At 34.5% G+C, this 24324-nt stretch overlaps 1 protein-coding gene across 12 annotated transcripts in view; it reads left to right on the top strand.

Annotated features, from left to right (window-relative positions):
• The window catches only part of ZEB1 (zinc finger E-box binding homeobox 1), a 199741-nt gene that overhangs the window by 157196 nt on the left and 18221 nt on the right, over nt 1-24324 (top strand). For 5 of the 12 annotated variants that reach the window (XM_081132023.1, XM_081132021.1, XM_081132020.1 and 2 more), the window contains 2 exons: nt 15586-15645; nt 20417-20578. In XM_081132023.1, the coding sequence (XP_080988149.1) occupies nt 15586-15645; nt 20417-20578 (222 nt within the window). Of the gene's footprint in view, nt 1-15582; nt 15646-20416; nt 20579-24324 lie in introns of all 12 variants that reach the window. The other 7 variants (XM_081132019.1, XM_081132030.1, XM_081132029.1 and 4 more) reach the window with 3 other exon arrangements.

The following is a 24324-nucleotide window of genomic DNA, read 5'->3' as shown; positions in this document are numbered from 1 at the left end:
ATGTTTTCTGTGTCCTTTTTCATGCTGTTGTAGTTCTCACTAAGTTTCTTGAGCATCCTTATACCCATTACTTTGAACTCTGTATCTGATACATTTCTTGTCTCCATTTCATTTAACTTTTTTCTGGAGAGGTCTCCTGTTCTTTTATTTGGTGCCTGTTTCTTTGACTCCCCATTTTGGCTGTCTTTTTGTGTTTGTTTTTATGTATTATATAAATCTGCTATGACTCTCAGTATTTGTAAGGTGGCCTTATGTAGTAGGAGTCCTGTGAGAACTAGTCACACAGTCTTCTTGATCACCTGAGCTGTGTGCTCTAGGAATGTCCCTGTGTGGGTTATGTGGGTTATGTCCTGTTGTAATTGAGTCTTGATTGCTATTAGCCTGTTCATGCATTGGATCACCCCTCAGCTTTGCTGTGAGGTTCAACCCTGACCACAGTGTACAAGCTGCTGTGCAGGTGCTTACCACATGAAGTGGAATTTGCCTCAGCAGGGTTTGGTGCCTGCCAAGATCTTCCTTTGAATATGCTGCTTGTGGAGCTTATTAGATTCTGCTCTGATGTTATCTGAAGCTTGCCACTGTATTTGTTGGTTCTAAGCCTCTTGGGATGGACTCTGGTGCAGGCCAGTGTCAGATGCTGTCAGTGCCTGACCCTGTTTGGAGCTACAAGCAATCCAGAGTCTGTCACTGCTTCTGCTGATATGTAGTACACATGGCAATGTTCAAGCTGCTACCAAGGCCAGCTTTTTCCAGCACCAGACCTGGGAACAGGTTAGCAAGGCGCACCCCGAAATCCATCTCCTTCTGCTGGCTTCCTGTTAGGCTCAGTCACTGAAAGAGCCTCTGGCAGAGTTGGGAGGATGGGGCTAGTAGATCTGCTGTGAGGGTGAGGTGGCAGTCAGGCTCCATAGAAGGTGGTGGGCATGATCCACACCCCAGTGCCACAAGAGACAGTCTGTCCTAGATTTTGCTCCAACTTCAGCAGAGTGGAACCACTATTAGTCAGACAGGTGGGGCCTGTAGAGCCCAGAGGTTGGGTCTGCCGGAAGCTGGGAGGGTGGTTCTATAAGGTCTTCTGTGAGGGGAAGGCACCAGTCACGTTCACTAGGAAGTGGGGTAATGGCCCCCCACCTGAAAGCCCAACAACTCAGTCACCAACACCCCCTGAGTCTACCCAGACCTCTTCACCTTGGCCAGGTCAGCTGCCTCTTTGGGGCCTAAGCTCCAAAGGGTCGGGTGAGAAGGGAGTCCAGAGCGTGGGGCAGTTGCTTTTCCCCAGGCTATTGCCACATGTAGGGGATTGCTCCACCCAAGAAAGATGGTGCTTGCTGTATCAGAGAATGACTCAGTGCAGGGATCCTGGCAACTCCGCCCCCCAGCTCCCTCCCTAGAGCCACAAACCCCAGACTCTTCTCAGGCCATTCCAGTTTGCCTTGCCCCTCCTTTCCAGAGCCCAGTGTGAGTGGCCACAAATTAAATTTTGTGTGTTGGCCCTTTAAGGGGGTGCCATGTCTCCAGCACACTCTGTCTCTCCCTTGTGGGCAGAAACCTCACTGTTTTTCACAGCCAGATGTTATGTGGGCACCTCTTCCCAGCTCTCATACTCTGGGCTGGGGAGCTGGCTTGGGGCTTAAGCCCCATTCTTCCCAGGGGGAATACATTGCCCCACCCCCCACAGCTGAGATATCCTCCAGAACCTCAACCACCACCCCACCACCTGTGGGAACAAAGCCAGCCCTTTTCATGTCACCGCCCTCCCTACCAGTCTCAATGTGACTTCTACAAATCTTTGGTTATGAGACTTTTCTTCAGCTAGTCTTCAGTTGGTTATTCAGGGTGATTGTTCCTTAATTTAGTTGTGATTCCAGTTTGGTCCTGGGAGGAGGTGAGTGTAGTAGCTTCAAACTACTTTGCTACCATCTTGAAATCCCTGGTGTGATAGATTTACAAAGGCACATCACTTCAGTGATGTTCTTGCTCAAAATGCATTTTCTCAATCCAGTCGTTAGACAGTATTAGAAAAATCAAATTGAGGGAATCCTACGAAATAAGTACTCTTCAAAAGTGTCATTCTCAAATTTTGGGAAAGACTGTGGAGACATGACAACTAAATAAGCCATGGGATCCAGAAGAAAATAAACAGTGGGAAAACTGGCAAAGTCAACTATAATTGTTATAGTATTGTATTAATGTTACTATAATGGTTTCCATAATAGTACTGTGATTAAGTCAGATGTTCTCATTATGGAAACCTAGTTGAAGGGTATACAGGAATTCTGTACTATGTTTACAACCTTTCTGTAAGTCTAAAAATTTTTTTTAATTAAAAAGTTTTAAAAACCTAATTGAAATGAAGCAAAACCCCCTTTTGTTGGGTTTCATTAGTATATCTGAAAAAAACATTGGGGTTTTTAAAAATATTGTCTTTGACCAATAGTAATGGAACAAAAGGATGAATGTTGAAACAATTATTTAGTTTACAAAGTGCATATGCTATCAGGTCTCTGACTAGGTCTCTGGCCTTCTTCCCATTCTTTAGCCTGTCTAACAGAATGTCTGACATCTGTTCCACAGGGGACTCTCACAGGGTCTCAGGGTCCTCTTGATCTCCCTCCACACTGCTTACTTCTCCACCATTGCTGAGCTGATCTCAATAATTGAACTTTGGGTGTAAGGATTAATCAGGCTAATTCTGCCTTTCATTAGGACTTTTCTAGTCAGGTCTAATTTAGTTTTGAGAGACATGCCTCTTTTCTGAAAAACTGGAGAACTGGGAAAGCTGGCACAATAAATGAACATTCATTTGCAGTTTAACTTTTACATACTAGCTAAGATAAATAATACTGAGTAAATGTACCTGTAGAGGCCTAGAGCTAATTGCTTTCCCCATAAAACTTTTTTTCATTTTTTATAACAACTTTGTGTGATAGATGTTCGCTCCATTTTATAAATAAGGATACTGAGGCTCATAAAGGTTAAATATCTTTCCAAGATGACACATTAAATATGGAAGTCCAAGATTCAAACCCAAATCTCTTTGACTTCAAAACATACTATTATTTTCTTTTACTTACAGGTTCAACAGAAATATATATAATTTATACATACACACAAACACAATGAATATAACATTGTTACATGAAGTACATATATAAAGCAATAAAGAAGTACTTTATCACAGCATGAGCACCCATCCACATAGATCTCTTTTTTGGTGCTTCTATTAGTGCTGAACTCTTCTCTATTTCATGTTCCCCTCCACATTTTAATTTTATTTTAAATTTCCATTTTTATATTTTATATTTCCTTTTGATATTTCTGTTTATATTTCTTTTTTATCCTCACCCAAGGATATGTTTATTGATTTGAGAGAGAGAGAGAAGCATCATTGTGAGAGAGAAACATTGACAGCTTGCCTCCCTTCTGTGCCCTTACTAGGGATCGAACCCAAATCTTAAGTATGTGCCCTGACCTGGAATCAAACCTACAACCTTTTAGTGTATGGGACAACACTCCAACCAGCTGAGCCACCTGGCCAGGGCTGTTTATATTTCATTTTTATATTTCAAATTTAAAAGCCTCAAATTCCTTATTTCACGGGCAAGTTATATATCCCTCTAGATTGTAAACATCTTAAGAGCAGTTACCATGTCCCATACTCCTTTTGAATTTGTATGGCCCCCAGCAAGGCTGTAATTAATAGAAGATTAGTGGTTTTTTATTTATAGTATCTGATAAGACTGAAACAACAAAAAGGAAACAATATTGAACACTTCTTAGTTAGCCAGAAAATGGCAGTTATTCTCATTTTTCTCCTTGCTCTAAACTTATTTAACCACTTTACTGGTTTTCTGTTGCTGCCATAACAAATTAGTACAACACTTAATAACTTAAACAACAGATTTATTTTTACACAGTCATTGTAGGTCATAAGTCCTTCACAGATCTCACTGGATGAAAAATCTTAAGTGTTGACAGAGTATCATTTCTTTCTGGAGATTGTAGGAGAGGATCTACTTCCTTGTTCATTTTGTCATTGGCAAAATTCAGTTTCTTTTGGTTATAGTACCAATGACCCTACAGACAATTCCAACACCAAGGAGCTCCTCCATACTACCCCTTTTTAGTCATACCTTCCTCCCACTACAAACCCTGGCAACCATGATCTATTCTGTCACTATAGCTTGTCTTTTTGAGAATGTCATATGAACAAAATCATACAGTATGAAACATTTGTGTCTGGCTTCTTTCACAGAGCATGTCTTTGAAATTTATTCAAGTTGTTGCATCAGTAGTTTGACTCTTTATGGCTGAGTATTATTCCATTTTATGAATACACCACAGTTTATTTAGCCATTCATCCACTGAAGAACATTTGGGTTATTTCCAGTTTATGGAGATTATGAATAGAACTGCTATTAACATTTGCGTATATGTGGGGTTTTTTTTTAATGTGGTTTTCATTTCTCTAGGGTAAATACCTAGAAATGGTATTGTTGAGTAATATGTTAAGTGTATATTTAATGTTTTAAGAAAATACCAAACTGTTTTCCAGGGTGGCTGTACCATCCCACTAGTAGTGTATGAAAGATCCACTTTCTCCACATCCTCACCAGTATTTGATTTTAACAGTTGTTTTTTACTTCAGCCATTCTAATAGGTGTTTTTTTATACTGGGTGTTGTTTTCACTTGCATTTCCCTAATGACTGGTGAATTTGAACATCTTTTCATGTGCTTATTTGCCATCTGTATATCTTCTTCAGTGAAGTGTCTACTCATGTCTTTTGTGCATTTTTTAATCAGGTTATTTGTTTTACTATTGATTTTATTATTGTTTTTAGCATTCCCTATAGTTGTAGTAAATATTTTCTCCCAGTCTGTAGATTGTCTTTTCATTCTCTTATCCTAGTCTTTCACAGAGAAAAACTTTTAGATTTTTATTAGGTCTATTTTATCAAATTTTCCTTTTAGTTATTATGCTTTTGGTGTGATGTTCAAGAACTCTTTGCTTAACCCCAGATCACCAGAATTTTCTCCTTTGTGTCCTTCACTTTTTTATTAGATCTATGATCCATTTTGAGTTAATTTTTTATAAATAGAAGATTGAGGTGAGGTTCACTTTTTTTAATATGGATGTCCAGTTGTTTCCACACTGTTGAAAAGACTATCCTTTCTTTATTGAATTGCCATTGTACCTTTGTCAGAAATTGTCCATATTTGGGGGGGATCTATTTCTGCACTCTGTTCTGTTGATCTGTGTGTCTTTCCTTTTGCCCATACCACATCTTATTACTTTAACTTAATAGTAAGCCTTAAAATTAGGTAATGTTATACCTTCAATATTTTCTTAAAAAATTGTTTTGACTATTGTAGTTCCTTTCTTTCCATGTGAATTTTAGAATAATCTTATCTATATAAAAATCCTGCTGGTATTGATTTAAATTTTGTTAAATCTATAGATCATTTTGGGAAGAACTAACATCTTTATTATGTTGAGGACTTGTCTAATTAATGGATGTGGTATGTCTCTCTTTATTTAGAGCTTTGATTTTTTGTGTGTGCATATGAGAAAATTTCCAGTTTTATTGAGATATATTTGACATATAATATTGTGTAAGTTTAATAATACAATGTGATTTAATGTATGATTATACAATGAAATGATTACCACAGTAAGGTCAATTAACACATTCACTGCCTCACATAGTTACCAATTTTTGTGTGTGTAGTGAGAACATTAAAATCTACTCTCTCAGAACTTCCAAGTATACAAATATAGTATTGTTATCTGCATTCACTATGCTGTACATTAGCTTCCCGGGACTTATCATTTTATAACTGGAAGTTTGTACCCTTTGATTGCCATTTTTCCCACCTCAGGACCTGACAATCAATGATCTACTTTCTGTTTCTATGAGTTAAGTTTTTAGGATTCTGCCTATAAGGAGATGATACATTATTTGTCTTTCTCTGTCTAACTTATTTTACCTACCATAAGGCCCTCAAGGTTCATCCATGTTGTTGCAAATTGCAAGATTTGCTTCTTTTTGGTAACTGAAAAATATTTCATTTTACATATATATATTTATATATATGCCACATTTTTTATCTGTTTATCATTGATGGACACTTTGGTAGTTTTTATGTCTTGGCTATTGTGAATAATGCCTCAATGAACATGGAAGTGCAGATATTTCAGATAATCATTTCTTTTCCTTCAGAAATATACCCAGAAGTATGATTGCTGGATCGTATGGTAGTTCTATTTTTTAATTTATTTTTTAATTACAGTTGACATACAATGTATTAATTTTAGGTGTACAGTATAGTGATTAGACATTATATCCATGCATCCATATTGATATAAATACTTAAATAAATATATGTGAAGAACTAACTAAAGTGATAGTTCTAGTTTTAATTTTTTGAGGAACTTCCATACTGTTTTTCATAGTGGCTGCACCACTTCGCAATCCCACCAACAGTGCATGATGGTTCCCTTTTCTCCACATCTTCACCAGCATTTGTAAGCTCTTGTCTTTTAACAATAGCCATTTTGACAGGTGGGAGGTAATATTTCAATGTGGTTTTGATTTGCATTTTCCTAATGATAAGTAATATTGAACACCTTTTCATGTACGTGTTTGCCATTTGTATATCTTCTTTGGAAAAATGTCTATTCATGTCCTTTGCCCGTTTTCAAATTGATTATTTGGGTTTTTTTGCTATCAAGTTGTATGACTTCTTTATATATTTTGAATATTAACCCCATTTTCAGATTTTTGTTTTCCAGGCATTTTCTTCTATTTCATAGATTGCCTTTTCACTTTGTTGATTATTTCTTTTGCTATGTAGAAGCTTTTTAGTTTGTAGTCCCACTTGTTTATTTTTATTTTGTTGCCTGTGCTTTTGACGTCATATCCAAAAAAAACAATGCTGAAGCCAGTGTCAGGGAACTTTTTCCCCCATGTTTCCTTCTAGGATTTTTATTGTTTCATATTATATTGAAATCTACAGTCCATTTCAAGTTAATTTTTGTGAGTTGTATGAGATAGGAGTTCAATTTTATTTTTTTGCATGTGAATATTCAGTTTCCAACACAATTTATTGAAGAGACTATCTTTTCCCCCATTCTTGGCTCCTCTGTCCAATATTAGTTGACCAATATTTGCAGGAGTTTATTTCTGGGCTCTCTATTCTTTTCCATTAGTCTGTGTGTCTGTTTTTATGCCAGCACCATACTGTTGTGATTACTATAGCCATGTGGTACAGTTTGAAATCAGGAAGTATGATACCTCCTACGTTGTTCTTATTTCTTAAGATTGCTTTGGCTTTTGGGGGTCTTTTGTGATGCTCTATAAATTTAAGATTTTTTCTATTTCTGTAAAAAAATACCACTGGAATTTTGATAAGATTGCATTGAATCTATAGATGGCTATGGGTAGTATGGATATTTTAACAATGTGAATCCTTCCAAAATTCATGAACAAAAGATATCTTTATATGTATTTGTGTCTTCTTCAGTTTCTTTCATCAGTGTCTTACAGTTCTTAATGTACAAATCTTTTGCCTCGTTAAATTTAAGTATTTTATAGTTTTTGATGCTATTGTAAATGAGACTGTTTTATTTCTCTTTCAGGTAGTTCATTAGTGTGTAAAAATGCAGTGGATGCCCTGGCCAGTGTTGCTCAGTGGTAGAGCATTGGACTGAGCACTGAAGGGTCTCTGGTTTGATTCCTGGTCAAGGGGCACATACCTGGGCAGTTGGGGCACGTGCAGGAGGCAACCAATCAATGTGTCTCTTTCACATGAATGTCTGTCTATGTCTGTCTGTCTCTCAGTCTTTCTCACTCCTGCCCCCTCCCTTCTACTCTCTCTAAAAATCAATGGAAAAAATATCCTCTGGTGAGGATTAACAACAACAAAAAAATGCAGCTGGTTTTCGTATGTTGATTTTTTTTTAATCTTGCTGTAGGTCTTTGTTCAGTGTTTTGTATTTTCAAAATACGGATCATGAACACATTTTGTGAGATTTACACCTATGTATTTGTTTTTTGGAAGGAGAAACTGTTGCAGATGTTTTGTTTTTAATTTAGTTTCCATTTGTTCGTTGCTATTATATAGTAAGCAATGTGATTGATTTTTGTGTGTTGACCTTAGGTCCTGTGGACTTGGTAATTATAAGAATTTTTTGTAGATTTCCTTGGGAATTCTGTGAATACAGTCTTCTCAAATACAGACAGTTTGATTTCTTCCTTTCTAATCTTTATATTTTTATTAACTTATTAAAATTATATTTTTATTAACTTATGTCAATAAGGAGTGATGAGAGTGGAGATTTTTCTTTTTCCCAATTTCAGAGGGTAAGTATTCAGTCTTTGACCTTTAAGAATAATGTTAACTATAGGTTTGTTGTAGATTCCCCTTATCAAAGTTTCTATTCCTAGTTTGCTGAGAGTTTTCATCCTGAACAGATGTTGAAGTGTTTTCAAATTTAAATGTTTTTTCTCCTCACTTGATATGATCATGTGGTTTTGCTTCTTTAGCCTATTAATACAGTGAAATTCATTAATGGATTTTCAAATATTGAACCACCCTTGGATTCCCTGGAAAGCCCCACTTAGTCTTTTTGTTTCCTATATTGCTGAATTTGACTTGGCAATATTTTGTTGAAGATTTTTGTATCAATGTTCATGAGAGATACTGGCCTATAATTTTCTCTCTTTTTTGTATTGTTGTTACATGGTTTTGGTATCAGGGTAATCCTCACCTCATAAAATGAATTGGAAAGTGTTCCTTTTTCTCTATTTTCTTGAAAAGATTGTTTAAATTTAGTACTATTTCTTCTTTAAGTGTCTAGGCTTGGAGTTTTGTTTGGTTCAGTTTGGGTTTAAGGGAAGGTTTTAAACTTCAAATTCAGTTTTTAAAATAGTTATAGGAATATTTAGGTTAGCTGATTTATCTTGGATAACTTTTATTCATTTCTAGTTTTTGAGGAATTGGTCCATTTTGAAGTTTTCAAATTTATGTTTGTAAAGATGTGAACCTTACAAGTCTGCTTTAGGAATATAGCTAACAATTATATAGCCCTTGCTATGTGCCTGGTACAAGACTACAGACATACTATATTAATTAATTTAATCCTCACAACCTACCCTAAGAGGTACTGTTATTAATTCTCCTGATTTATATTTTGTAAACTGATTATGTACTGACTCACAGGTTGCTTGGTGGACATAAAAAATTTTTCATTTTAAGTGTAAGTAGTTACAAACAATGTAATTTCTGATGTATCGAAAACATTGTGACTTTTATTTTTATTTCTATTTATTTTTCTTTTTTATTAAATTTATTGGGGTAACATCGGTTAATGAGATTAGGTTTCGAGTGTTCATTTCTATCACACATGATCTATATATAGGGTAGTAATAAAGGATAAAAGGTATCAAATATATGGTGATGGACAATGAGTTGACTTTGGGTGATGGGCATACATTGACATTTTAAGCATCATTCTCATATTTGAAATCCATAGTTTAATACCTGCTGACAGTCGTTTTAAAAAATATGAATAAACTCTTCTTTACAAGTCAGATATGTGTATTATAATGTTTACTGTTTGAACTCATAGTAATCCCTTATTATTTTTTTAATATCTGCTGGCTCTGTAGTGATATTCCCTTTTCATTTCTAATATTAGTAATTTGTGTCATCCCTCTTTTTTTTCAGTCTTGCTACATGTTTGTCAATTTTACTGATCTTTTCAAAGAATCGGCTTTTTTTTTCATTATTTTGTCCTCTATTTTATGTTTTTAATTTTATTGTTTTCTGCTCTTTATTACTTCCTTTTGTTTGTGCTGGGTTTATTTTGCTCTTCTTTAATGTTTTAACATAGAAGCTTAGAATTTTGTTTTGAGACTTTCTTTTATACCATAAGCGTTTAATACTATAAATTGCCCTTTAAGCACTGCTTTTGGTACATCCCACAAATTTTGATATGTTGTTTTTTTCATTTTCCTCTTTGACCCAGGGATTCTTTAGAAGTGTATTAATTTCCATAGTAGAGATTTTCTTACCTTTATGCTATTGATATCTACTTTAAATTCATTATGGTGAGAGAGCATACTTTGTATGATTTCATTTATTTTAAATTTTTAAGTTTTGTTGTATGATTCTAGGTATGATCTGTCTTCATGAATGTGCTATGTGCATTTCAAAAGAATGTGTATTCTGCGCTTGTAGGATAGAATGTGTTCTCTACACGTCAATTGGATATAATACTTGTTAGTGTTATCTAATTCTTTTTCTATACTTTTGCTAACTTTCTGTTTGCTTGTTTTGCCAATTAATGTGAAAGGAGTATTGAAGTCTCCAGTTATAAACATGGATTTGCCTCTACACTGTTATGTCAGTCATGTATTTTGAAGCTCTGTTACTGGACGCATACACCCTTAAGATTATGTGTTCTTGGTGAATTGCCCTCTATCACTATGTCATGTTTCTCTATATCTCTGGTAATTTTCTTAGCCCCAAAGTCTACTTTGATATTAAAATAATCACCCTAGCTTTCTTTTAATTAATGTTTCATTGGTATATACTTTACATCCTTTTACTTTTAATCTACCCATATTATTAGATATGAAATAACTTTTGTGTAGAGAGCTATAGATGGAGCTTGGTTTTTTAAATTTATTCTAAAAACCTGTCCCTAATTGGCTTTATTAGACTATTTACATTTAATGTAACTTTTGATGTTTGGATTTAGGTTTACCATTGTATTTGTTTTCTCTTCGTTCCCTCTGCTTTTTTGTTCTTCTCTTTCTCTTTTCCTGCCCTATTTTGGATCATTTGAATATGTTTTAGTATTCCGTTTTTATTTCTTTGATTTTTTTACTCTATCTCTTTATATAGATTTTTTAGTAGTTGCTCTATAGATTAGAATGCACATACTTAACTTGAATTTTCAGTCTACTTAGAACTAATATTTTACTACTACAGGTGAAATATAGAAACCTTACCCCCATATGAGTCCCATTACCCTCCTTCCTTTCTGTTGTACTTGTCACATGGACTATATAATTTCTCTTGTTCTCTTTCATTCCTGACATTTCAAGCTTCCATTGAATATAGTTTTCCCCTCTTTCCCTCCCATAAGTGCCCAACCAGGGAATCAAACCAGTAACCTAGGTATGTGCCCTGATCAGGAATCAAACCCACAACTTTTTGGAGTAGGAGACCACATTCCAACCGAGCCACCCAGCCAGAACTATTTTGTTTGTTTGTGTGTTTACACTATTACAGATGTCCCCATTTTCCGCCTCTTTGCTCACCTCCATCCAGCCCTCTCCCTCTCTTCCATCTGGCCAACACCACACTGTTGTCTATGTCTGCTGTCTTTTAAATCATTGTCCCTTTATAGTTATGTATGATTTTCTCTGGCTCTTTCCAGGATTTTTTTACTTTAGTTTTCAGAGTTTGAATGATGGTTTCGACCTGGATTTGGGATGCTTTATCCTGTTTGAGATTCAGTTAACTTCTTGAATCTGTTGGTTTGTATCTTTTATTAAATTTGGGAAATTTGGTTTTTGTATAGTATTTCTATAGCAGGGACAGTAGGGTGGGAGGAGCAGGGGGCAGGGTCAAAGAAGACACAAAATGAGAGATGTGAACTGATCTTTAAAGAACTAGAGGCATAGACGTTATTCAAATGGAAAGGGTAATGGATCCTAAACAGAGGGAACAACTTGAGGAAAGGCAGGTACAAATATGTATGTCATATGTGGATGTGTGTTATAGAGGAAGAAATGAAAGCAAGAAAGGAAAATCTGATTCAGTTAGCCACTTACTTTGCCTTATTAGAGATGGCTGTAAAATATTCCCATAAACACATGGTTAGAAATGGTTAGAAACACATTGGTATGAATTTCAAAATTGCAAGTTTTAGAATTTACTACATGTGCTGTAATAAGTAATCAGTCTTGTATTTTGGGGTGTTCTATCCTGCCATTGAATGTAAGTCTTCTAGATTTTTAATTAAAATGAATTGCATTTGCCACCTTTGTTTTTACTTCCTAGGAATTTCATCTTAATGCAAAGTGAACAAGTGCTACCTCTTTTGATCTAAATTTGTGACATTTTTCCTTGACTTTTTAAATGAAACTTTTAATTTTGAGATAATTATAGAATCACAAATAATTCACAAGTAGTTTTAGAGTCACATATAATACAGATATATGTACTTTAACCTAGTTTCCCCGAATGGTAACATCTTGCAAAACTATAGTACAGTATTACAACCAGAATATTGACATTGATAGAGGTAATATACAGAACAATTCCATCACCATAGGGCCCCCTAGTTCCCTTTTATACACCCACCCTCCCAGATTCTGCTCCATCCCTAACCCCTGACAACCACTAATCTGTTCTCTATTTTTATAATTTTGTTGTTTCAAGAATATACTATATAAATGCAATAATCCAGTATGTAACATTTTTTGGGTTGGCCTATTTTTACTTTCCACAATTTATTGGAGAGTCATCTAAGTTGTATGTATGAGTAGTTTGTTCCTTTTTACTGCTGACTAGTATTTCATGACTTATTTTCAGCTGTATTTTGCCATCATTTGAAAAAGCAGTCAGGGGTTTTTCTCATCTATATATTTGCTTTGGAATTTAGACTAAAAGCAAAACCTTAGGAGCATCCTAATTTTCCTTTCTAAATTGCATGTAAGTTAGTCATTCATAATGTGTTGACATTATTAAGTCTTACAGGAGAGAAAATCATATGTACAAGTATACTCCACTACTTTTCTCCTCTTCTATATATATTTTTTTTGGGGGGGGGGGGTCCTATTGTCATTTTTTTATTTGACAATCTAAGGGAAAAAAGGTCAGTGCCTCAGACTAGTCAGGTATTGCATGTTGTTGTTTTTGTTTTGTTTATTTAATTTTTTATTTATCTTTACTGTTGAAAGTATTACAGATGTCCCCCTTTTCTCCCCATTGATCCCTTCTACCCCTCATGAGAGAGAATGCTGCTTGAAAAATATTTAGAACAGCCTCTGTTCCAGAATGTCTTCATGCTAGTCTGTGGATGGAGCAGGAAAGAGCCTATTCCTGGGCAGCACTCAGCAGTGAGAGATGTATATTCGCATTACAGGCGAGCATTAGGATCTTTCTGTTTTCATTAGTCAACATGGTTTTAGTTGTTGAACCAAAATTCTAGCCTCAGTAATGAGAGAAAGAATGGAGACTTCCAGTTTTTAAATTTTGGTAAATAAGTCTGGGACCAGATTCTGAACTATGTTAAATGTTCATCTAAGGAAGGAGCTTAGATTTATTCCAAGCAGAAATGAAGAAATGACGAAGTGAATAAATAATTGTATTCCAGACGATGTTTAAAAGCTGTAATATAACTGTAAGTAAAAAAGTAGTAATTTCCAAAATATCATTTTAACCCTTAATGTCAGTGTTACCTTCCACTTTAACAAGTAACTCTCATGGTTTTGATTTTTACTTAAGGAAAAATAGAGGGCATAGATATATAATAATATATTACTATCATATAATTACCCAATTATCATACTATTTATTATTTTAGCTTCAGTAGATGCATTGGAGAGAGGGAAAAGGATGTTAGAGATTTTCAAACACTTAGCAAACACTGGTACTTATCTAACAGTATTGGAAACACTTTACCACCAGGGATTTGTAAATTGTAGTTTTGCTTATGGCAAATATAAAAGGAGAATTCTTCAGCATAATTTGATATTATTATTATATACTTTATATAATGTGTTTTTTTTTATGCTGGTTTAAAGAAATTTGCACATTTCCATTATTTTTCACACAGTGATCATCTTTAAGTACTAATATAAAAGTTAATGAGTGCCCTACCTGGGTAGTTCAATTGGTTAGAGCATTGTCCAATATGCCAAGGTTGTGGGTTTGATCCCCAGTCAGGGCACACAGAAGAATCAACCAATGAGTGCATAAATAAGTAGAACAACAAATTGATCTCCCTCTCTCCCTCTCCCCTTCTCTCTCCCTCTCTCCATCTCTCTTCCTCTTTCCCTCCCTCCCCTTCTCTCTAAAAAAAAATCAATAAAATATATGTTTTAAAGTTAACGATTAAAGAAAATATGCTGAATAAGTCCACCGGATAATCCAAGGCTCTTAAAGAAATACATGCTTTGATGTGAGCAAAGATTATACTTGATTAGTGTTCTATTTCTCTCAATTCAATTATCACACTTAGGGGAAATCTAAATCAAGGTTTTTGACTGGCATATTCAGTGGGATCTGATTGGGGTGCAGATGACTACACAGTGTTTTAGTATGACTTCATAAGTATTCTGATAATAATTATGATATATACTCTGCTACTTGTTTTCAGAAAAGCAGGGGGTTTTTGTTTGTTTTTAAATATATCTTTTTTATTGATTTCAGAGAGATGAAGAAAGAGGGAGAGAGAGAAATAGAAACATCAGTGATAAGAGAGTCATTGGTTGACTGCCTCCTGCACGCCCCCGACTGGGGATCGAGCTGCAGTCCCGGCCCTCACTCCTGGATCCTAGGTCAAAGCTTAACCACTGAGCCATGCCTGGCCGGGCCAGAAAAGCAGTTTTTAACTCCTTCATGTCTTTCTTATCTACACATGTTCTTAATAAATCATTTTAATTAATAAAATGTACCTGAATATATAAAATATACTTTTTGCTTGCCAAAACAATGTGCTTATTAACTCTTTCTGATCTTAATCTGTATAAAAGACTAGAATCAGCCTACTTGGTTTGCTTTGATAGCTCTAACCAAGTAAACATCAGTGGCAGAGGATAATAGACAACTAGAAATGTTTATCAGTACTGTTATTTACTACTATTTGTAAGTAGTTAGAATAATGAGTAGAGTGAAAGAAAAAATATAGTACCTTATATGTTTACTCTGGGAACAATGAAATTTGGTCCAGTCTTCTTTCTAGTTGTCTGGTAATCTAGATAGACAAGCAAGGGTGTAGTGAAAGGAGGTTTTAAAGTCATTCAGGCCTTTATTCAGATTGCACTTCTACCACCTAAAGCTGCATGTCCTTGGGCAAGTTATTTAACCTCCTCAAGCCTCAAGTTTTGTTTTGTTTTTTAACATATAAAATAGGTAGTTATGAAAGTTAAAGGAAATAAGTTTAGAGCACCTAGCACAGTGCCTAGAACATAGAAATCTGTGCTTTGGGGAAGAAATGTAAAAAGGAATCTTACTGCCTATAGGTAGAGCCCCTCTTCTAAAAAATACTAACATCCCACTATGCTTACAATTCTAATATATTTATAATTTCAGGATTATATATAAATCTTTACTAGTTTTATTTCTCTAAAAATTTTTGTGAGTTTGGTAAAACTCTCTGGTTAATTTCTTCTAAAGCTTATTTTTTTCTAAAAGCTTTACTTTTCAAGGACAAATTACTATATTTATAGAAGGAAAAATCCAAATTTAAATATAATCTAAAAGTTTCCTTTTCAGATTTCTAAAAGTTAAAGTGTTTGTGACATATTGATCTATTTTAATCCTTTTCTCTTTGATTTTAGCAGGAAAGGAAGGACAAGAAATCCTGGGGCCTGAAGCTCGGGCAGATGAAGCAGGATGTACAGGTACTCTCTTGCCAGCTCCTTTCACACAATAGTTTTTGAACAAGGTCTTTTGTGCCACTGGTTTTTGAATTTGTGAGTCCTGAATTTAGTCTTTTTCCTCCTCTTTTATCTTTACCCTCCTTAAATATTTAAGTACCTGGGCATATGGGGTACTACATAAAAAGTTAGAAGTTTGTATTCTTTAAATACAATTGTAAACTTATAGATTCATATAATAGAGCAGATTTTCATATATAAGGATGACAAGTAATCTACAGATAATCAAAAAATAAGTGTTTGAATGATGATTTAAACTTCAATCACATTTTTTAACAAGGTTATAAAAATGCATATCTAACTATTTTGAGTTTCATTATTAGTTATCAGGATCTGTTTACTCCTTGAAATCACATTTGCATTCTACACAGCCTATAGAATTTGACACCAACATAGTATATATTTACTTTTTGAAGTTTTTGATTAACTGCCATTTCTTTACAAGAAAACATGTATATAAATTGAAATTTAAGTTTCTCTTTAATTTAGGAACCGGAAGGCTCGTAAACTATTTTTTAAATTAAAGATTGATTTATTATATAATTATCAGTACCACACAGCTGATCATAACATAAATACAGTACAAATTTTAATAAGCAATTATTAAAGAAAAATGTTACTCAAAATGAAATGAAAGGAACTGAAGTATTCTTCAGTTCATATATCAATAGTTTAATGATACTTATTTCTAGAAGGAGACATGTTTAGCATTAACTCTATTTCTGCTTTTTGTTTAGCACTGAGATAACTTTATTCTCCTAAATAAAAATACGAAATATGTTTTTGTCGGAACTGATTTACTCAATTCCTCACACATCTTGAGAATTATATGCAATGTTATGGTTATCTATCAATAAAAATATTTCTAATGTCTAAAATTCAAAGTCACCTAACTTGCTAAAGGATTTGTTTCCCAGTCATTATAATCATTCATGCCTTCATTTTCTGGGAGATATACCAAAAAGGCTTTACTGGTACTTTTATCAAAGGAGTAATGATATCTGGTTTTAGATTTTGTTACTCTTTTTTCTCCTCACTTAGAGGGGCCTTGTTTGATATATTCAGAAATGATTGGGAAAATTAAAATATTGTTAACTCTAGTACTTTTTCCAATACTTTTTTTTTTTTTTTCAAAAATATATCTTTATTGATTTCAGAGAGAGGAAAGGAGAGGGAGAGAGAGAGATAGAAACATCAATGATGAGAGAGTCATTGATCGGCTGCCTCCTGCACGCCCCTGACTGGGGATCGAGCCCGCAACCCGGGCATGTGCCCTGACCGGGAATGGAACCCCATCGCCTGGATCCTAGATCGACGCTCAACCGCTGAGCCATACCTGGCCGGACTCCAATACATTTTTATAATTTTTTTTATCTTACCACATGGACTAACTCTATTTTGATCAATGCTTTATAACTAGAAACTTCATTCAATATCTGGAATTCTGTCAGGAGAGAAAAAAAAAGCCTCTTTATTTTTCTAATTCAAATAAATGTGTCAATATACATTTTATGGATGAACCTGAAGGGTATTATGCTAAGTGAAATAAGTCAGTCAGAGAAAGACAAATACCATATGGTTTCACTTACATAGAAAATCTAATGAACAAAATAAACAGGCTTATAGATACAGAGAACAGACGGACAACTATCAGAGGGGAGGGATGTTGGGGGGCTGCGTGAAATAAGTGGAGGGATTAAGCAAAAAAAATAAAAAAGAGCAATTCAGAAACAGACAACAGCATGGTGATTACCAGAGGGAAAAGGGGGTCGGGGCAGGTAAAAGATAGTAAAGTGGGATAAATGGGACAGAAGGAGGCTTGACTCTGGGTGGTGAACACACAGTACAGTATACAGATGATGTAGAATTGTACACTTGAAACCTATATAATTTTATCAACTACTGTCACCCCAATAAATTCAGTAATTTTAAAATTTTCTCTATGAGGAATATATAAATTATAAATAATGAGGACTATATAATATATAAATAAATGTATCTTTTAAATATAGATTATTCAAATAGTGAGGTTAAGATTATTTAGATCTAATCTAAATTTATAAATTATAAAAATATTTGTCTCTAAATGAGAACATTTAGAACCAGTCTGTGCATTTAACTTATTAAAGATGCAAGGTTCATGATTAAAATATAGATTGTATAATTCTGAAAAGTGTATACTATTTTAAAACTCATTATTCCAACATATGTATGTGTGTGTTTGTGTGCATGTATGTATGCATATATAGTTACTAGGATATAGAAAATAAAAACATTTTATAAGTAAAGACTTTAATTGAAAGAAATATTTTATAATTTGATGAAAATTTTAAGTATCTTGTTAAGTCTACATGAATTTGTAAGAAATTACATAAAATACAAATTTCATTATGAGTTTTTCTTGTTTAACTTGAAAATTTAAAGGTACATTGAAGAGACACGATGACACTGACTTTACTGCTTTAGCTATTCAAGAATGCTTATTGTTGTCCTGGCCAGTGTGGCTAAGTGGTTACAGTGTCGGCCCACACACTAAAGGGTCACCGGTTAGATTCCTAGTCAGGGGCACATACCCAGGTTGCAAATTCAATCTCCAACCCTAGTCAGGGCATGTGCGGGAGACAGCCCATTGATGTGTCTCTCTCACATCGATGTTTCTCTCTCTCTTCCCCTCCCTCCCTTCCACTCTTTCTAAAAATCAATGGAAAATATATCCTTGGGTGAGGATTAACAGAATAAAATAAAATAAAAGAATTCCTGTTTCAGCTAATGACAGATGTTAAGAATGGTTTCTGAGAATACTCTTTGCTTTGCTTTTCCATATTATTAAAAAATTTTTTAATAATATGGAATGGAACAGGTGAGGTCATTAAAGGAAAATTACTCTCACTCTCTCTGGCTGTATTATTACACAGTTGATTTCAGATGTTCCTAACTAGGACTACAATATCCCCATTTCAGTTGCCGTGCTTTACTCTGATAGATATCCATGTAAACAGGAAAAACTGGAAGGCTTATCTTGGTTTTATGTTGTGTTTATTAAGCAGTAAAGAAGGTTTTCCCCAATTACTATTTTGAATTTTTTTTCTTTGGCAACCTGGAGGTTTTTATGCTCTGAAGCAGTGCATCATATTATGTATTGGATCAATGGAGGGATATGCCTTTTTTTTCTGTGAAAAGGGGAAGATAGAAAAATGAACCTTTAGGATTCTAAGAAAGAGCAATGTGAAAGTTGAGTATCTGAAAATAGATTCCCTTAAAACCAGCAGTACCAGCTTACCTCTTAATGAGTTTTCACTTACCCCTGGATTCAGTAAGCCCAGTTGGTGACAACTGGCAGTATATAGCAGATGCTAAATAATTGATAGCTATTGGCTGTATTAAAATGTGGGGGCGGGGGCAGGGAATGATGTGTCACCATTATTACTATGTTATTGCTCTAAGGTTTTAAACAGCAGCCACCCTAAGGAGTTCAGTTACTATACTGTCCAGAAAATTTAGCAAGATTGTTTTAATGACTGCTGAATAAAAAAGATGTCCGCAGATCACTATTTTAATTTGGCCCAATTTTAGCCTGCTGGGAAGTGCTGTTTTACAAATTTAGAATTGACAGTTCAGTCAGAAGTGCATAAAGAAGTCAGCCAGGAGACATTTGGGAGCCATCCTAACCCATTACAGTCACCACCAGTGCGGAGCAGACAGACTCGCTCTCTCCTCTGGAGCCAGTGGGGAGAATGGAGGAAAACCCTAGTGCAGCAGTACTGTTTTAGAAACTAAGCAGCACTCTGGGCCACCTTCTCAGGTTGAAAACATTCTATTTCTTCTTTTTTTAATCCTCACCTGAGGACATGCTTATTGATTTTATAGAGGGTGGGAGGGAGAGGAGAAAGAGAGAAACATCAATTGGTTGCTTTCTTGTACATGACCTGACTGGAGATTGAACCTGTAACCTAGGTATATGCCTTGACCAGGAATCGAGCCTGCAACCTTTTGGTGTACAGATGATGCTCCAACCAACTGAGCCACCTTACCAGGGCCATTGTATTATCTCTTGAACCTTTTTAACTCAGAAAAAATGCTTCTGCCTTATTGCCACAGTTAAACATCTATTTAGGCAGAAACAGTGCAAGAATAGCCCTGTTTGTATCTGTTTATATATGAATACTAGAGAAGATAAGCAATTTTATCAATATGGTGCTTTGACTCTTATTAGAACTCTCTCTAACTATAGATAACTATTAAAGCTATTTTCTAAGAAATCACATAACTGAACTATACTTCAGAGTGGCTTGTATTGAGAATGATTCAGATTTAAAGTACAACTCTGAGTAAATGATACAGTAGGTTGCTAGGAAAAAATAAGGTTTGAGAACTGAGGTTTTCTTTTTTCCTTTTTTCCTTGCTTTAACATTGACTGAGAAACCAGGAATTCAGCCAACTGTATTAACCTTCTCCATATGTTGCTCATCAGTAAAATGGAATAGAAGTATAACTCTGAAACTTAAAGGGAATATTGTGAAAATTTCAAGACTTTTGTAACACTTAAAGTTTATTTTTTAAATGACTTCTCAATTATAACAGAATGAGTGAATTTTGTTTTTAATATTCAGTAAATATCTCCTACAAATTTAAGGACAATCTCATATTCTCTCAAGATAAAGAATTCCTCAATTAGAAACACTTTTTAACAATGTGGTGGTGAAGTTGCTATTTATAAAGTATGCATTTCTTTTAGTAAAAGATGATGAATGTGACTCAGATGCAGAAAATGAACAAAACCATGATCCTAATGTTGAAGAGTTCCTGCAACAGCAAGACACTGCTGTCATTTACCCCGAGGCACCCGAAGAGGACCAGAGGCAGGGCACACCAGAAGCCAGTGGTCATGATGAAAATGGTAAATGGAGCTTCACAGTTGTTTTTGTTTTCATCTTTAAAGGATTATTTCTATTACTTTACTGTAGGAACCTACTATCCTAATATAGGAAACATTTTTGAAAACCAAAATTGATTGCAGGTTGCTGTAGAGATTAATCCCTTTAATTAATGGAACATTGTCTATGATAACAGTATAGTATTATAGTAGTGGCATCTAATATATATAGTGGTAATGCCACTGCATTTGAAATGCTTAGAACAGTGCCTGGACATTGATTTCCATTCACTAACATGGCAGCAAGTAGTGGAAATAGAAACTAGCATGACCCCTACTACCCACTGATTCTTTTCCACTATTCTTCTAGCAAACAAAACATGGTTGTCTGGTTCAAAACATACTAATTTGGAGACAAATGGTTTTTTCTCTATCTGATCTAGTCTACTCTGGTATAAACAGCCACTGTATAAAGAGTAACTAAATGCAATAATAAAGTGTTTGTAATCTCCTAAAAAAATTAGGCTGTCATTCTGTCCTTCCATGCACTAGAAACAGATGAAGATAGCTTGCTAAGAAATTTTATGCAAGATCTGTACCAAATACTAGGAAATTACTTAGCATGTTTAAGGATACGTCAGGTTTTAAGATACTAATCTGATTTGATTTTTCCAGGGTCCCAGTTTAATGCATATATTTAGCTTAAATGCAAATAATCAACATTTTTAAAGCTCTTTTTTTTTTTAGAGCAGTTGTGTGTTTACAACAAAACTGAGACATAGATACAGAAATGTCCCATATACCCTTTTCCCCCACACATGCATAGGCCTTTTCCATTATCAACATAACTCACTAGAATGGTACTTTTTTTTTTTAACCAAGGACAAACCTATATTGGCATATCATAATCATTCCAAGTACGTAGTTTACCGTAGGGTTTACTCTTGGTGGTGTACATTCTGTGGGTTTGGACAAATATATAATGACATATATCTATCATTATAACATCATTACAGAGTAGTTTCACTGCCATAAAAATTTTCTGCTCTGCCTATTCATCTTTCCCCGTTTCCCTACCCCTGACAACCACTGATCTTTATGTCTCCATAGTCTCATCCTTTCCATAATGTCATAGTTAGAATCATATAGTATGTAGCCTTTTCAGATTGACTTTTTTCACTTAGAAATCTGCATTTAAGGTTCTTCCATGTCTTTTCATGGCTTGATAGCTCATTTTTTTTGTGTTAAATAAAATTCCATTGCCTGGATGCACCACGATTTATTAATTCATTCACCTACTGAAGGACACCTTCCAAATTTTGGCAACTATGAATAAAACTGCTGTAAACATCTGTGTACAGATTTTTATGTGGACAGAAGTTTTCAGTTCCTTTTGGTAAATAACAAGGAGCACAATTGATAGATTTGTATGGTAAGAGTATGTTTGGTTTTATAAGAAACTGCCAAATTGTCTTCCAAACTGGCTGTACCAGTTTTCATTCCTACCAACAACGAATGAGAGTTCCTGCTGCTTCACATCCTTGCCAGTATTTGGTATTGTCAGTGTTCTGAATTTTTGAGGTCCTAATAGGTGTGCAGTGGTTTCTTATGGTTTTAATTTGTATTCCCCTGATGACATATGATATGGAGCATCTTTTCATACTTACCTGCCATCTGTATGTCTTCTTTGGTAAGCTGTCTGTTAAGGTCTTTGGCCCATTTTTAATTGAGTTATTTGATTTTTTTATTGATTTTTTAAGTTATTTGCATATTTTAGAAAACAATCCTTTATTGGATGTACTTTTTGCAAATATTTTTCCCAATCTGTGGCTCGTCTTCTAATTCTCTTGATATTTTCTTTCTCAGAGCAGTACTTAATTTTAATGAAATGTAGCTTATCAGTTACTTCTCATGAATTGTGCCTTTGATGTTGTATCTAAAAAGGCATCAAACATACCCAAGATCATATAGGTTTTCTCCTGTTATCTTCTAAGACTCATAGTTTTACATTTTACAGTTAGGCCTGTTAATCCATTTAGAGTTCAATCTTGTGAATGGTGTAAAGGTCTGTGTCTAGATTTTTTTTTTTTTTTTGCATGAGCATGTTCAGTTGTTCTATTACTATTTGTTGGAAAAACTGTTTCTGCTCTATTGTATTGCCTTTACTCCTTTGTGAAATATCAGTTGACTATATTTATGGGTATCTATTCCTGGGCTCTGTTCTATTTCATTGATCCATTTGTTTATACCACACTGTCTTGATTATTATAGCTTTATAGTAAGTCTTGAAGTTGAGTAGTGTCAGTCCTATGACTGTTCTTCTTCAATATTGTGTTCCAATATTCTGGATCTTTTGGCTCTCCACATAAACTTTAGAATGTTTGTAAATATCCATAGAACAACTCTCTAGGATATATATTGGGATTGCATTGAATCTTTAGATCAAGTTGGGAAGAACCGACGTCTTGACAATATTGAATCCCCTTATCCATGAAGTTGGAATATCTCTCCATTCATTTAGTCCTTTGATTTTGTTCATTAGAGTTATACCAAGTATTTCAACTTTTTTGGTGCTAGTGTAAATGGTATTGTATCAATCAACTTTTAAATTTTTGAAGGAAATTGAGAAAGATGGTACAGAAAACAAAATAGATTATATTGCAAAGAGTCAACTGTACCTTCCTTAAATCAGGAATAAGCTATGAAAAAGAGAAGAAACAGAAGTTTCACTCCAGAATAGATTTTCTGTAACTAAATTGGTGATAGAGGAATTAGAGGTAGGGTACTCCAGAACTGTTTTCTCCAGTGTGCCAAAAGTTCACATTTGTGAACACTGTAGATTATTGCCCCTGGGGACACTGCATTTCAGCTTAATGATTAGTGTTCTGATGATCAGTATTTGTATATTTGGAGAATCTGTAGTTATTTGCGTTACAATTCTATAAGGCCCTACTGTTTCTACTTTCATTTCTTGGTGTTTTTTTCTCTTAAAGAAAATGTATACCATTTCACTGGTAGAAGCAGTAGGTTAAAATAAATATGAAAGGGAAATAGAAAAATTTTAAATTCATATGTATATATGTAAAATTTTTATGTAACAAAATAGTTTTCAAAAAGCTTCAATGAAAGAAAGCAATTAAAACTCAAGAAATATTCCATTGCATAAATCAAATAAGGTTAAACCTTATAAATTTCAGTGTTACAAATCAACACAGTAAAATCCCATAAAAATTGGGGTCCTAACCATTCTGGTTTAGTACAATGTTTGAATTATAGAATGTTTTTAATTCTATAAAGTATTCCTTACTTTCAGGTATATAATATAATTTATATACTGCTAATGAAGTATTTCACAGTAGATAGTCTATCACACCAGTAGCATCTGTTTAAATATAAAAAGTTATTATCTTCAGAAACTCCTAAGTTTTTGAAATTTTAGCAGATTAAACATGCCCTCCCTGTACTTCCTAAGTTGCAAACAGGCAAACTTCATTCCAGTAGGTTATCACAAATTTTGAATTAGTGGGGAGCAAATCAAGATTTTTCAAAGATTTTTACATCAAGTAATGCTATCAATTTGAAATGTTATGCTACCTACCAAAGAAAGAGGAAGATACAAAAAAAATTTTAATTTTTTAAATAAGTATATTTATGGTCACAGATGCATAAAGAAATCATTGAACCCGGCCGAGTATGGCTCAGCGGTTGAGCGTCGACCTAAGATCCAGGCAATAGGGGTTTGATTCCCAGTCAGGGCACATGCCCAGTTG

Source organism: Miniopterus schreibersii, assembly GCF_964146895.1.
Source record: "Miniopterus schreibersii genome assembly, chromosome: 1".
Classification (NCBI taxonomy): domain Eukaryota; kingdom Metazoa; phylum Chordata; class Mammalia; order Chiroptera; family Miniopteridae; genus Miniopterus; species Miniopterus schreibersii.
Note: the sequence above shows the minus strand (reverse complement) of the source record. Positions and strands in the feature narration are given on the sequence as shown.